Source organism: Heterocephalus glaber, unplaced genomic scaffold (genome assembly GCF_053883595.1).
Source record: "Heterocephalus glaber isolate CG9 unplaced genomic scaffold, H.glaber_assembly_v1.0 deba00000937, whole genome shotgun sequence".
In the NCBI taxonomy this organism is placed as follows: domain Eukaryota; kingdom Metazoa; phylum Chordata; class Mammalia; order Rodentia; family Bathyergidae; genus Heterocephalus; species Heterocephalus glaber.
Window position 1 is genome coordinate 13119566 of NW_028258173.1, and position 14081 is coordinate 13133646.

Sequence of the window (14081 nt, forward strand, 5' to 3'; positions counted from 1 at the left end):
GGGAGAAGTTCTTAAATACTAGATCTAATTGTTTAAATTGGATATTGCATAGTCAGATTTTCTTTTTCTTCAGTAGTCTTTGGAAATTGTATTTTCAAGGAATTTGTCTATTTCATCTGAATTTTGGTATAAAGGCAATATTCTCTCATCTTTTTTCTGTCTGTAGGATCTGTATTGACATCTCTTTCTAGTATTGAAAATCTGTATTTTTCATTTTTGTTAATTGGTACTTGTTAGGAGTTTCTCAATTTAAATAATATTTTCAGAGCAACCTTTTTGTTGATTTTCCCTACTCTATATGTTTTCTATTTCACTGATTTATAACCTTCACTATATACTTTTATTTTCACTACATTAACTTTCTCTTATTTTGTCTTAATATAGAAGAATAAATCACTGATTTTTAGCTTTTCCATTTTTCTGATATATACATTTTAAAGGTCATAAATTTCCCTGTATGCTGTATGATAGCTGCATCTCATGAGTTGTCCGTATTATGTATTTACTTATTTATTTTTTGAGATGAGGTCTCATTATGTAGTCCAGGTCTACCTGGACCTTGCTATGTAACCCAAGCTGGTGTCAAACTCCTCATCCTCCTGCCTCTGTACTGGGATTACAGATATGCACATAATTCCTGGATTCATATTATATCTTTTAAAAATCAAATATGAATATTTTAATATTTGTTTGGAATTCTCCTTTAATTTGTAGATTATTTAGGAATATATTTAAAATTTTTCCATCCAGTGAAATGATCCCTTTTTAGGGGGAGGGGTTTGATACAGAGTCTCACCATGTAGTCAAGGCTAGGCTCGAACTTGCAATTCTCCTGTTTGAGCCTCTTGAGTGCTGTGATTACAAACATGTGCCACAACACACAGCAAAATTGTCCTTTTATTATTATTATTATTTTGCTTGAATCCTTTTACTGGTACATTTTAGGTATACAGTACGTTTACATTTATCACTGGGTGTTTGTACCTGTACATGATGAATCTTGGTTCTTATTTTTTCCCTATTCCCTGTCCTCCCTTCACCGCCTCCACCCTTCCCTATTTACATAGACTTTGTTTCCATTTTTTCCTTTTCTCGTAATTTTTCCTTTCCCTTCTTTCCTTTCCTCTTCCCCTCCCACTTCCCCTACCCCTTTGGACCTTTTCTTCCTATTTCAAATGATCAATTATTCATTTTAATCATTTTAATCCTTACACTTTCAGTTTCTCACACTAGAGAAACTATTCAGTATTTACACGTGTGTCCCATTTATTTCACTTAAGAGGATGGCCTCAATATGCATCTATTTAGCTATAAATGTCTCTAGTTCCTTTTCTTTATGGCTGAGTAGTACTCCATTTTATAAAGAACCACATCTTCTTTATCCAGTCTCCAGTTGATGGGCACTTGGGCTGTTTCCAAGTTTTAGCTATTACAAACTGTGCTGCTATGAACATGGGTGCACATGTATTGCTGTGGTATGATTCTTTTAATTCTTTGGGGAAGATTCCCAGCAGGGGAACAGCTGGGTCAAATGGGACCTCTAGCCCTAGTTCTTTGAGGTATCTCCATACTGATTTCCACAGTGGATGCACCAGTCTGCACTCCCACCAACAATGGAGCAGGGTTCCTTTCTCCCCACACCCCCGCCAGCATTTGTTATTGGTTGATTTGTTGATAGCAGCCATTCTTTCTGGGGTGAGGTGGAATCTCAGTGTTGTTTTCATCTGCATCTCTCAAATGACCAGGGATGTTGAACATTTTTTCATATGTTTATTTGCTGCTTTTATTTTTGTCTGAGAAATGTCTGTTCATTTCAGATGCTCATTTTTTAATTGGGTTGTCCTTTTATTATTGATTTATAACTTAATTTCATCTTGGTGAAAGAACATTCTTGGAATGACCTCAATGCTTTGAAATTTTGTTGAAGCTTTATTGCTCACTCTGAGACCAATTTTGTATTTGTTTCATATATACTTAAAAAAGTAAATTCTACCATAATAGATACAGAATTTGATATATAACAACCATGTCAAATTTGTTAATTGTGTTATTTAGATCCTCTACATTCTGTCTTTTATTTTCTTCCATAAACAAGAGTAAAAGGGATGTTACAGTCTTCCATTATAACTGTGGATTTCTTTTTTCTTAGAGTTGTTTCATTTTTGCTTTATATATTTTCAATTTGTTACTGAATACAAATTTGTGATTTGATATTTCTTTGTCGGATTAATCCATTATGATATATACCTTTTTATTTCTAGTAATACCTTTTGCTTTACAGTCTTACTCGGTAATGACATAGATATACTTGATTTCTTTCTTGTTAGAGTTTCGTAGTCTATCTTTTCTATTGTTTCAATTATGTCTCCCTATTAAAATGTCTCTCTTGGAAGCTGGGTTTTCTTTTTGTCTCTGGTCTGACAAACTTGGTTTTTTAACTGTATTATATAGTCCATTTAAATGTAAAGTAATTATGATATAGTTAGGTTTATTCTTGTCTTTTCTACTTCATCTATTTTATGCTCTTCCTTTTATCAACTTTTCAAATAATAAAATGTTCTAAGTATTGCTGTCTCTACCTCAAACTTGTTATAGATTCTTTTGTTAATCTACTTTGTCTTTGTTATCTTAGAGTACACAACAGCAATCTTGACTTCTTTCTGCCTCATACAAATGATTACTTCAACTAGTTTCCCGATGTTGCTAAAACTTTGGACAACTTTATTTCCACTTATCCCTAGCCTCACTTTAGACTGTTGTCATTCATTTTTAGTACTACACAGATATTTCAGCTCTGTAAGACATTAGAATTGTTTGGTTGACACCTAATATTTACTAATAATTACCCATATATTTAGCCTTTCTGGTATTCCTTATTCCTTCCTGCATTTCTGTGTTCTGACTAGAATCATTCCTTTTCGTTTTGCAGATCTGATAATGACTTCTCTCTGACCTTCGGTGACTAGGAAATTATTTCAAAAACTCTTTGCTTGTTGTTTTATAAAATTAGCAGTAAAATTATACTTGGCAAAAAAATCTAATCTTTCTCATTATCCCCTTTCCTGTTTCAGTCATTCTTAATCATAAAAGTAGGGAACACTGTAGTATCTCCAATTATAATATCTCACCATGGGGCGAGAGGAAAGAGCCTGAAAAACATTAATTGAAATTACTGACTGAAGGTAAGGGAACTGAAGTACAATGCATATGACTAATATGTCATATGTGTGTATATATTTTTAATGGAAATATTAGATTCACTAACAACAGAAAACATGTATAGGTCAATACATTTTCACAAAAAGAATGTGTCACATATATTTGAAAACATTAGATTCTTTTTGAGGAAGCAGTTTTGCATCCCATAAGCACATTACTTACTGTCCAAGCAGACGACTTCCTGAAGAAATACATGTGACTTCGCACATGTGACCCTCTTCATCCGACCTCCGACTATCCTGTGACCTGATTTCTTTCTTACCAACATGCCCTCCTTGATTCATCTCTCTGCAGGCAAACTGAGCCAGGGTCTCCCAGTCTGCCTTCTGGCTGCCTTTGTCCTGGAGGGAAGACTTTTTCACCACTTCCACTAGCATCCCTTTCCGGATGTTTTCCGAGTTGGTCTGGAGCCTGCGTGTCATGGCTGCTCAAAGAAGTGGGGAAGTCTGGCAGCAGGGCCTCCCTTTGACTGCACCACTTGTCACCTGTGGTTGGCCTTCTGTGGAGATGAGGCCTAGAAATCTCCTGACCATAATGGCTGATCTGGTTTGAACTGTTTTTGAGCAGTCATTATGCACCTACTGCTGTCAGGTTCTCTATTGGAGACTTCTACATTGTGTCTCATTCATCCTCACAATAATTCTGGAAAAAGAACACTATTACTATGCAATTTTAAATAAGGAAAGGGAAGCCTGGAGAGGTAATATGCTTATGGTCACCCACCCAGTAACTACCAAGAGAGTCTGGGTGAGATGTAATTCATTCTCTTGCATGACTTCTGCTCATATCTTTCTGCTGACACTGTGACTCAGTGCTCCCATTTTCCCTGGAAGTGCAGGAGCTGGTCAGAAGCTTGGAGTTTGTCTAGGCCAAACCCCTTATTTCAATGATGAGGAGACTGAAATCTGGGGCAGGTCAGTGCCCTGATCAAGGTCATAGTACAATGAGCAACAGAGCATGTCCCCACCCTGCTGTCTCTAGATTCCATTCCTGCCAGTTATTATTATTATTTTTTGTACCAGGGATTGAACTCAGGACCTTGTGCTTGTGAGGCAGGCGTGGTGCCACTGAGCTAAATCCCCGGCCCTCCTGCCAGTTTTTGTTAGTTGTGCTTCTCCTCTGGATGGCTGTTGTTACCAGATTACTCCAACAGTGGAGGAGTTTGGCCACTCTGTGGACCTAATCAATATTTCCATCCCCATCTCACCTTTTTCTTACCCAGAAAGGTGTTAATCATGTTACACTTAACCCATCAGTGCAATGGCTGTTTCTCTGACTTTCAAGCTAGAGTAATCAGCGCTGGCCATGACCTTGTTTTTCCTTATTTGTGTTTTTCTTTCCATCCACCTACCCTTGGCAAGAGGAAGGGATGAAGTGGTAGCTTTGACTCACAGCTTGACTTTGCCTGACATTGAATTTCCAAGTCTGCTCTACACCCCTGGACTCTAGGTCATCCAAGGCTAGGAATGGACCTGAGGGACCACAGCTGCTTCCTGATGTGACACTGTCTTTACCTTTAGGGTGACGATGTCTGTTCCACTCTGCTTGCCCTTGCTGAGACTGCAGTACTGAGGCCATCAAAGGTGTCTGCTCTAAGGCCCACCCATCAGGACCCAACAGAACCAGAATTGCTTGGTCTTTGTTTATTTACACAGCAGGATAGTCTATAAAATAGTACTTTTTGTGCCTTGACAAGAGTTCATAAAAGCAGCATAATGAAAATGGTACTGTGATTGTTAATTTTATTCATCAGCTTTACTGAGCCAAGGAATACCTAGATAACTATTAGAACATTATTTCTAGGTGTGTCAATGAGGACATTTCAGGAAGAGATTAGTGTTTGAACTGATAGACTGAGTAATGAAGGTCTGCACTCACCAGTGTGGGTGGGCACCATCCAATCAGTTGAGGGTGTGGATAGAACAAAAGTAGAGACAAGGTGAATTCTCTCTTTCTGAACTGGGGCATCCAACCTGACCTGCCTTTGGACATCAAATCTTCTAGTGCTTCCTTCATCCACTGGACTTCAGGTCTTAGCCAATGATAAATTCCCTTCCTTCACCTCTGTCTGAAATCTTCAGGCTGAGACTGAATTACATCATTGGGTTTCCTGGTTCTCCAGTTTGCAGATAACATATTTTGGGAATTCTTGGTCTTGTGTGAACCAATTCCCAAAATAAATGTCCTCTTATATATATATCTTTATATTCCCTATTAGTTCTGTTTCTTTAAAGGACAATACCGATATTTTCTCTTTGTATCATTAGGAAAAGGGCTCAGTCTCTGTATTTCAAATACCATGTTTTGCACATTTCTCACAGTATATGTACATATATACACACATAAGGGAAACAAAACTTTTATGAAATAATACTTATGATGCACTTAGTTACATGTATTCTAATCTATTTCATTCCACTAAAAAAATACTGGTTCCCACCCACTAAATTAATTTCAAGGCCCACTAATTGAAAAACACTGGGGCCGGGGATTTAGCTCAGTGGTTTCACTGCCTGCTGCGCAAGCGCAAGGACCCGAGTTCGATCCCTGGTACCAAAAAAAAATACAATACTCAATGTTTTGCTGGGAATTTAGCTCAGTGGTTCCATTGCCTGCTGTGCAAGTGCAAGGACCCGAATTTGATCCCCAGTACCGGAAAAAAAAGAAAAAGCAAGTGAAAGCTACACCAGGCTTTTGGCACACCCTACAAGTACTCTTTTATTTCAGTTATAGCAAATATTTACAGGCCTGTTAGGGGCTGAATTGTGTATACTGTCTCCAAATTCATATGTTGAAGTCCTAACTCCCAGTAATTTAGAATGGACTATATTTGGAGACAGGGCCTTTAAGGTAATTAAGTTAAAATGAGGTCATTACTGTGGGCCCTAATTGAGTATGAGGGGTATCCTTATAAGAAGAGATTAGAGACACCAAACACTTACAGAGACCAAAGGGAAACTGTGTGAAGATATGGTAAGAAGGTAGCCACCTACCAGCCAAGGAAGGAGGGCTCAGAAGAAACCAAACGTTGTCACTTTGATCTTGGACTTTCCTACTCTCCCAAACTGTGAGAACATAATTCCTATTGCTTAAGGCCCCTAGTCTGTAGTATTTTCTCTTTCTTTTTTTTTTTTTTTAATATGTAGAGTTTTATTTTAAAAGTACATGAAACAAACATAGTATTTTCTTATGGAAATCTTTACAGATGAATACAGTGCCATTGCCTTCAAATATGCTATTCTCCTCTAGTTAGTCCTTTCCGCCTCCAGACATCCAGGGAATTCCTACCCAGTCCTACATACACACTTGGCCCCATGTGAGCTGGTCACGGGTGATCTTACCAACCATCTCTTGCCTACCTGGTCCATACCCACCTGCCAGCCACTTCAAACTACCCACACTTCTGCAGAGACAAGTTGTGCCAATTTCTCAACATTTGCTAAGCCTCCTCCTACTGGAAGCCCCATCTCATCTTTTAAAACTGATAAGCATCTTTTCCACTTTCAAGGATAGCCCTAAGCATCATTTCCCCCTAAGCTTCCTAAAGCCCAAAGACCCCTGCATCCTTCTTGTACTGGGCCAACCCACGTAATCACGAGGCTATTGGGAATGATACTGGGTGATTTTTGAGGTTAGGTCATAAAAGATATAGTTTTGCTTCAGTCTCTTATCACTTGTTCCAGAAGTTACCTGCCATGCTGTGAGAAAATCCAAGCCTCTATGAAGAGGCCCATGTGGTGAAACTTTTGTGCCAACAGCCATGACAGCGCACCATCTTGGGAGTGGATCCTCTAGCCCCATCCACACCTTCAGATGAATGTAACCTTAAGCAGGCTGGACTGAACTTTTTAGCCTCTCTGATCTGACTTTCTTAGAGCTTGTCTGACAGCTTAAGACTCTAGCTTCATTTTCGTGTATCTTTGGAGATTTTTTTTTCTTTAGAATTTTCTCTACAATTCTATGCTGATTTCTTTATAAATCCAACATTTCCATTTGGCCAACCTTATATTTTTTTCCAAATAAATATTTCCACTGTTTTATAAACAATTCTATACTGCTAGCATTTACTCAATATTAAGATGTTATTTACTGTCTATAATATTTGTAGGAGGAAGGGAAGAGTAGACTGTTTATTTCCTTTTCCAAATATATGGCTTGTTATACTTTTTCTTTAACATTCATAAACCAAAACTATCCTTTTGGAAATCTATCATTTCAGATGACTTCTGAAATATCTTTTGAGGAAATGACTTTTGAGTAGGTCAGTACCTAGGTGACTGATTTTTTTACATCAGCAATTCCTAGAATGGATTCCCTGAACACACACACACACATACACAGACACATATTGGGGAGATTTTAATAAGGTACAACTAAAAGAGTTGTAATCAAAATGCTTGAGAAACACCAGACTAAAGAAAGTGAGTCCTACTGTTGCAGGCCCCCTCCAAACAATGTAATATTTTTGTTGTGTTAAGCGACTATATAGTTCAAATCCCAAATTTACTTGTACATCTTTCATTTTTTTCAAGAACACATTGTGGTAAAGCGTTTGTTTTATTTTTATTTTTTTGTTTTGCTTTCTGAGACAGGGTCTCAGGATGTCGTTCAGGCTGGCCTTGAACTCACTATGTAGCTCAGGCTGGCCTTTCTGAACAATCTTGGTGATCTTCCTGCTTCAGCATCTTGAGTTTGCATCTATAGTTTACAGGCTTGTGCCACCATGCCTGGGTGCTGAAGCTTCTTTATACAGAATATTCTCCCAAATTTCATAAAAATATCTGAGGGAGTATCCATTTTATAAATGAACACGTCTCACTGAAAAATCACATGCAGTGGGACAGGAAGACAGACATTATACTCACTTAAAAACTGGGGACACAAGAGGTCAAAACCTGTGGGAAGTGGCTGCCCTAGCAGAGAACAAATCCTGCCAGTGGCAAATAAGTTAAAACCATGAGTTCAATTTCTCCTTGCCAAGAAATCTTGTTTTATGTCTTCACCCTTCTTTCCCATAGAAAAGACATTATAACCTTCAACTCCCGTGCCTTCTGTCCTTCCAACCTGTACTGTCGGCCTAGCTCCCTTCCTCCCCATTCTTTCTCCAGGCCGCAATTCCTCATCATTTGACCTAAGCGATCTGTTCCTGTTCCGTATCAGGTCACAATTAAATACTAAGATAATTTTGTTTTGTTTTAGCTACCTGGTTTTAAAAACAAAAACAAACAAACAAAAAACCACGGGGAATTCCGATGTAAATAACAAAACCAAAAAACCCCGAGTCCTAAACCACAAAGAGCGTCACTGTTACCTTCTAGCAGCCTGTGGCCTTAAGGGATTATAAACAGGAAAAAAAGGCTCCACATTTTAGGGTATTCGAGGGGCCAATCCCGAAGTACAGAGAAAAGGGACCCGCGACCGGCCAACAAGACCTACCTGCGCACCCGAGGAAAGAGGAAATGTCAACGCAAAAAAACCCCTCCCGCCAAACACAACGTAGCCACAAGGGCGAGGCGCAGCCGGAAGTGGGCCGGGCCGCGGGCGGAAATCCGTCCCCCGGAGCCTGCGTTTCCCCTCTAGGAGGATGGAGGTCTCCACGTCTTCATGGTTTGGGTCTCGCTGGGTCTTACGGGTAGAAGGAAAACTGCGCCCGGGCGGAACGCTAGGGGGCGCGGGACAGTTCCTTCTGCACCCTCTTCGTACCCGTGTGCATCTGGCAGGAGACCGCCAGCAGAGGATCGGAAATTGCTCTTATTGGGATTTTTTTTTTAAACGAAGATACATTAATTTATTAAAGTCAATAACTACAAATTAATCTAGGTGTCAAATTATACAGAAACACAATAGAGCACTCCGAAACTCAACAGTTTTCTAGTTTTTTTTTCCCCACTTAGTGTATACACACATTAAAAAAAAAAATTGAGACAAAGTCTAACTTTCATCCAATAACACAGCAGAAATAACCCTAAATAATTAAAAAAAAAAAAAAAGGTTTAACATGTGCCTTGGTCCCTTCTCGCAGACCAAGACCCCATATTCTCTCCTACCATAGGCATGAGCAACCGCACCAATCCTACACACTTGTGGGGCCCAGCTGGCCCATGTGTTGATTCTAAGGTTCAGGTTAGGACATTTTTATATATTCTCTCATTTATATTTTCTGCTCTAAAAACGAAAGGGAAAACTATACAAGTATAAATACCGAATTTAATAAAACGAGAACAGCCTTGGTTTAAACAACAGATAGCATCCAACACAAATAAGAATGTGGTGAAATTACTCGTTTCGGGAGAATGAAATGTAACGCAAACCTTGGGAAGGACTATTTGGTATTTTATATTCAAAACCATTTAAGGTGCACCCTTTCTGGCCAGTGGGATCCACCTGTACAAAATTTATTGCAAGCAAATACTGTAATACGAGAGAAAGGAAAAAGCTGCCTTCCTGAAGTGATGTTACAATGGAAAATGGTTGATTTTGCTTGTCCCAAATCCTTTCACCGATTTTAACACTAGGATCTTTCTGTGGGAAATAAACTAGTGTGCAATACACTTCTGTGGTGGGCATGTGACCCAGGCTTGGCCAATCACAGTATCCTAGGGAGCACCACAGAGCTGTGAAGTATGAAGTCAGGAATCAAGCTGCAAGAGTCCCAATCCTGGCTCTGCTTCTTAACAGGTGCATGAATTTTAGCTTGTTATTTAGCCTCTCCAATTTCATGTACTTCTTTAACAAAGGGGCACATTAATGAAAGACACCTACTCATGGGACTGTAGAGAGAACTACATGAATGAAGCAGGTATAATAATGTCTATATACCATTAATTTTTTCTCCCTCTATGCCTCTGACAAATATTCCCTATGTTCAGCAGGCCATTATTACCTTGCCTTTCTTTTTGACTTCCACATACTCTAATATCATCTGCTATAATATCCCAGAAATCATATTTTATATCTTTCTCTCCTATTGGATATATCCTCATATCTGGTGCTTCTGACCACGTAGCATTCTGAACACTCTCCTACTGAATATATCCTGAAAGCTGGGATGTGTTTTATCCACTTTTGTACCTTAGGTACTGAACACAGTTCCTGCCCAGAAGTTGCTCCATGTTCAGTACATACGCTTATTGAACAAAACTGACTGCTCTTTAACACAGCAGAAAAAGCTGGAACAATGAAATGAAAATGTAGTAGAACCTGGCAATAAACAAATGGGAAACATAGGGCTGGGGATTTAGCTCAGTGGTTTCACCGCCTGCTGTGCAAGCGCAAGGACCAGAGTTCGACCCCCGGTACCAAAAATAAACAGATGGGAAACAGAGTGAACTATATGAAGCTAGAACATTTTTCTTGCAAAAAAGTAGCTTGATCATATGGGGATTGCAGAGTCCATTTCCTCCTAACCTATAGGGTGGAGAACTGAGTTCTCAGAACAGACTGTTACCTAAAGTCTACTTTTTGAATTAGTGCTTCATTTTTCCACTTCATGACTCATCTCTTTCCTTGGAGACTGGCAGTAAAAAATTACCATCCACTTCAGAGAGATCAAATCTACCCCCAGGTACTGTTGCAAGCCCAATTATTCAGGTGCAAAAATTCACACATACAATAGAGAAGGATTTTAAAATACAGCAAGACATTTACTAGGTGCACTCCAATGTCAGGCTAAGAAAACATTTTTTGGTTTTTTTGGTGCCGGAGATCGAACTCGGGACCTTTCGCTTGCGAGGCAGGCGCTGGAACAACTGAGCTAAATCCCCAGCACCTAAGAAAACATTTTTAATGGATGATTGTTTGCCTTCTGATGGTGATACTGGTTGAGTGATATTGGCATTATTTCTCTAACATACAAAACTCCTCTGGAACAAACCCCATCTGACATGGAAAAAGTCTCATAATTGGAACATATGGACAAGTGCATTAGTTTACCAATGAGTATAGTGTCACTTACTTTTTTTTTGATACCAGGGATCAAACTCAGGACCTTGGGCTTGCGAGGCAGGCACAGTGCCACTGAGCTAAATATCTGGCCCTCCATGTCATTTACTTTTAAACATAGCCATCAGGCCATGAACACTCTAAAGACACTCAATTCCCTGGTCCTTGAGATAACCTGTTTAGTTTATGGGGCAATTTTAGTTGATAAAAAGTTTTAGAGGGCCAGGGATTTAGCTCAGTGGTTCCACTGCCTTCCTTGCAAGCTCAAGGACCCAAGTTCGATCCTCGGTACCCAAAAAAAAAAAAAAGTTATTGAAATGAGGCCTAATTGGTCTTTGCTCAACCATGTCCTAACTCAGGCTTTGGTAACTAACCTTTCAGAAACTTTGATACTGTGGCTTGAACCTAACAGATTTAGAAGAGGATTAGTGGGTTACCACCACTATATTCTGCAATTTATCAAACATTTTTAGATCTGGAGAAAGACAAGAGCAAAAGGAGGACTGAGGGTGGTAGAGATGGATATGGGAGCCTCAGAGAAGGAAGGGTTGAGCATACAAGTGAAAGAGTGACGGTGGAGAAGCAGTACGGGAAGTTTGGAGGAATTCCCAATAGCAGCCTGGAAATGAGAGTGAGGAGAGGCCCCAAAGCAATCTCTCTTGCAATGGGCACGACCCATGGAGGGACAAGCCCAGTTGCATTTTGGAAGAGGTAGTAGAATATTCTAAGAGAGCTGAGAGGACTGGTCACGAAGAAAGCTCCTGAGGAGCAGAAGGAAGAAGGCCAACAGTGGGAGGATAGATGGGTGAGGAGGTGGGTTCAGTAGGTTGGAATGACAGGTTTCAAGACAATCTTACAATCCATGGTGTGCTGTAGCTTCTTGTACCTGCTTATGGGAGCTGACTGTGTCCATTTCTTCCTAATTCCAGCCCAGTGCACATTACTAGAAGTAGTTAAACAACAGAAATTGGCAATGCCATGAATCAGCTCTACTCCTTGCTCCAAACAAAATGAAATGCAAAACCCAAAAATAACTGCTTACAAGCCACTACTGCCTTTACCCTAGGTGAAACATTATTAGGAGTGGATTAAGATAGGTACCAATTATCTACAACCCAAAGTAATAAGTGGAAAATGTCACCTGAGTGAGAAGGGAGGCATCTCCTCAGATGCTGCAACTTGATCTGGGATTGAAGTAGCACAGATAGGATTTCACTTGTCAAAAATATGAAGGACCAGACTTCCAACATAACACTAGCAAGAAAAAAGAGCTGAAGGAGGGAAAACCCACCATGTGCTAAGGAAAAGGCAAATTTCAAAGCTTGCTTGAAAAGAGTCTTCACATTGAGGAACAGTAAAACTATGGCTGGAAAATCTAATTGGACCAGGCAAGAAAAGAATGAACTTCATTCAGGAGGCAAGTGGGAGGCCCTGATGATATTTGAGCAATATTATTATTGATAACAATAGCAATACCTCAGGAAATTAATTCTCTGAGTTTGTACTTTTACAATATTGAGAAATAACTCATATACCTAAAATGCACCCCTTTAAAGTGTACAATTCAGTGGTTTGGTGTATTCCGGAGGTTATGCAATCAGCATCACTATCAAATTCCAGGACATTTACAAGAAGAAACCTGATACTATGCAGTCATTCGTTACTCCTTCCTCTCCTAAGGGTTTGCACTTTTTACGAAACATTCAATTTGGTGTCCACAAGGCACTTTGAATTTTGAACCCAGATAGTCTCTCCTCCAAAGATCAAGAGAAAAGAGGAAAGAGTAGAATTTAGCTGATGGAAGGAAGGACAGTGGTAGAGGTAGATGGACAGATGGCAGATAGATTGCAAGGTAATAGAGGTAGGTAGATGATAGAGTAGTATTAGATGAACACATGGAAGCAAAGGGAATCAGCATGGGCGAGGTAGATCTGCAAATGCAACATCTGAATAAAGTGGAAGTAGTCAATGTTAAAAAAGTTTTTGCAGGGGTTAATGTTTTTATTTTCTTTGCATCTCTTGTAAATCATATCATTGTCCTGTACCTTTCCAGATGCTTTAATTCCTGAAGAGAACAAGGAAGAAAAAGCAGAAGGAGCAGGAACTTTGGAAAACCCCTTGCTCTGGAAAGCAGTAAGAATGACCCTCATTCCCTGTGGCTTGGCTCTTTATGAAGGCTGCTGGTGGCTGCTGGAAGCAGGGGGAGGGACCATGATTTTCTGGGCGCTGCTAGAGCTGCCCCATCCATCAGGGGAGGGAGGAACATCTGCCGTTTAGTGCAACACCAGGTAAGCCACAGCTCCTAGTAAGGTCTTGGGGCTCACTGCCAGTAAAGGACCCCCAGCGCGTGTGCATCCTGGGGAAGCATGCTTTCTAGGATGGGTGTGTTTAACAAAAGAAGGGACTTTAAGAACATTAATAGAAATGTGGTGCACCAGGTGGTTTCTATTCTTGAAGTGGGTCCCCATGCCACCCCTGTCACTCTCTGAGGACTGGCAGGAAGGGTTAGTGTGTGTCAGTGACAGCATCCAGCTCTTCTGAATGCCAGTCCTGAGGCATCCCATTTTGGGGTAACTGATCTAAGTTCAGAGAGGCTCACTTTGTAGGAAGCACTAAATCCCTCTCTTTATCACTGATTCAATTATTATTCTACTTTGAATATTGAAGAGATAGCTTTTAAAATTGGAGGGTGTTTTGAGTTCACCAAATCTGATTCTTGTTATTAGCAAGAAACCAGAGAATGCAACAGGCCAGGTAACTTTATCAAAATCACCTGTGCAACTCATCCATAGGGAGAGAATGCAGATCCGAACAGCAAGGGGAGGAGTTGCAAGGGGCACAAGGAAAGTTCTGAAGGTGATGGATCTGTTCCCTGTCTTGATTCTGGTTATTGTTTGCAACATACACACTTCAAAATGTAG

The 14081-nt window shown here is 39.9% G+C and overlaps 1 protein-coding gene across 8 annotated transcripts in view; it reads left to right on the plus strand.

Moving 5' to 3' along the window:
* Positions 1–14081, plus strand: part of Rgs9 (regulator of G protein signaling 9) — a 118060-nt gene that overhangs the window by 11979 nt on the left and 92000 nt on the right. For 7 of the 8 annotated variants that reach the window (XR_015450132.1, XM_021248582.2, XM_087208183.1 and 4 more), the window contains exon 5: positions 13214–13293. The exons of the other annotated variant lie outside the window; for it this stretch is intronic. Coding sequence is in view for 5 of the 7 variants with exons in the window: in XM_021248582.2 (XP_021104241.2) it covers positions 13214–13293 (80 nt within the window). In the remaining 2 variants the exon portion in view is untranslated. The remainder of the gene's footprint in view (positions 1–13213; positions 13294–14081) is intronic. 8 annotated transcript variants of the gene reach the window in all.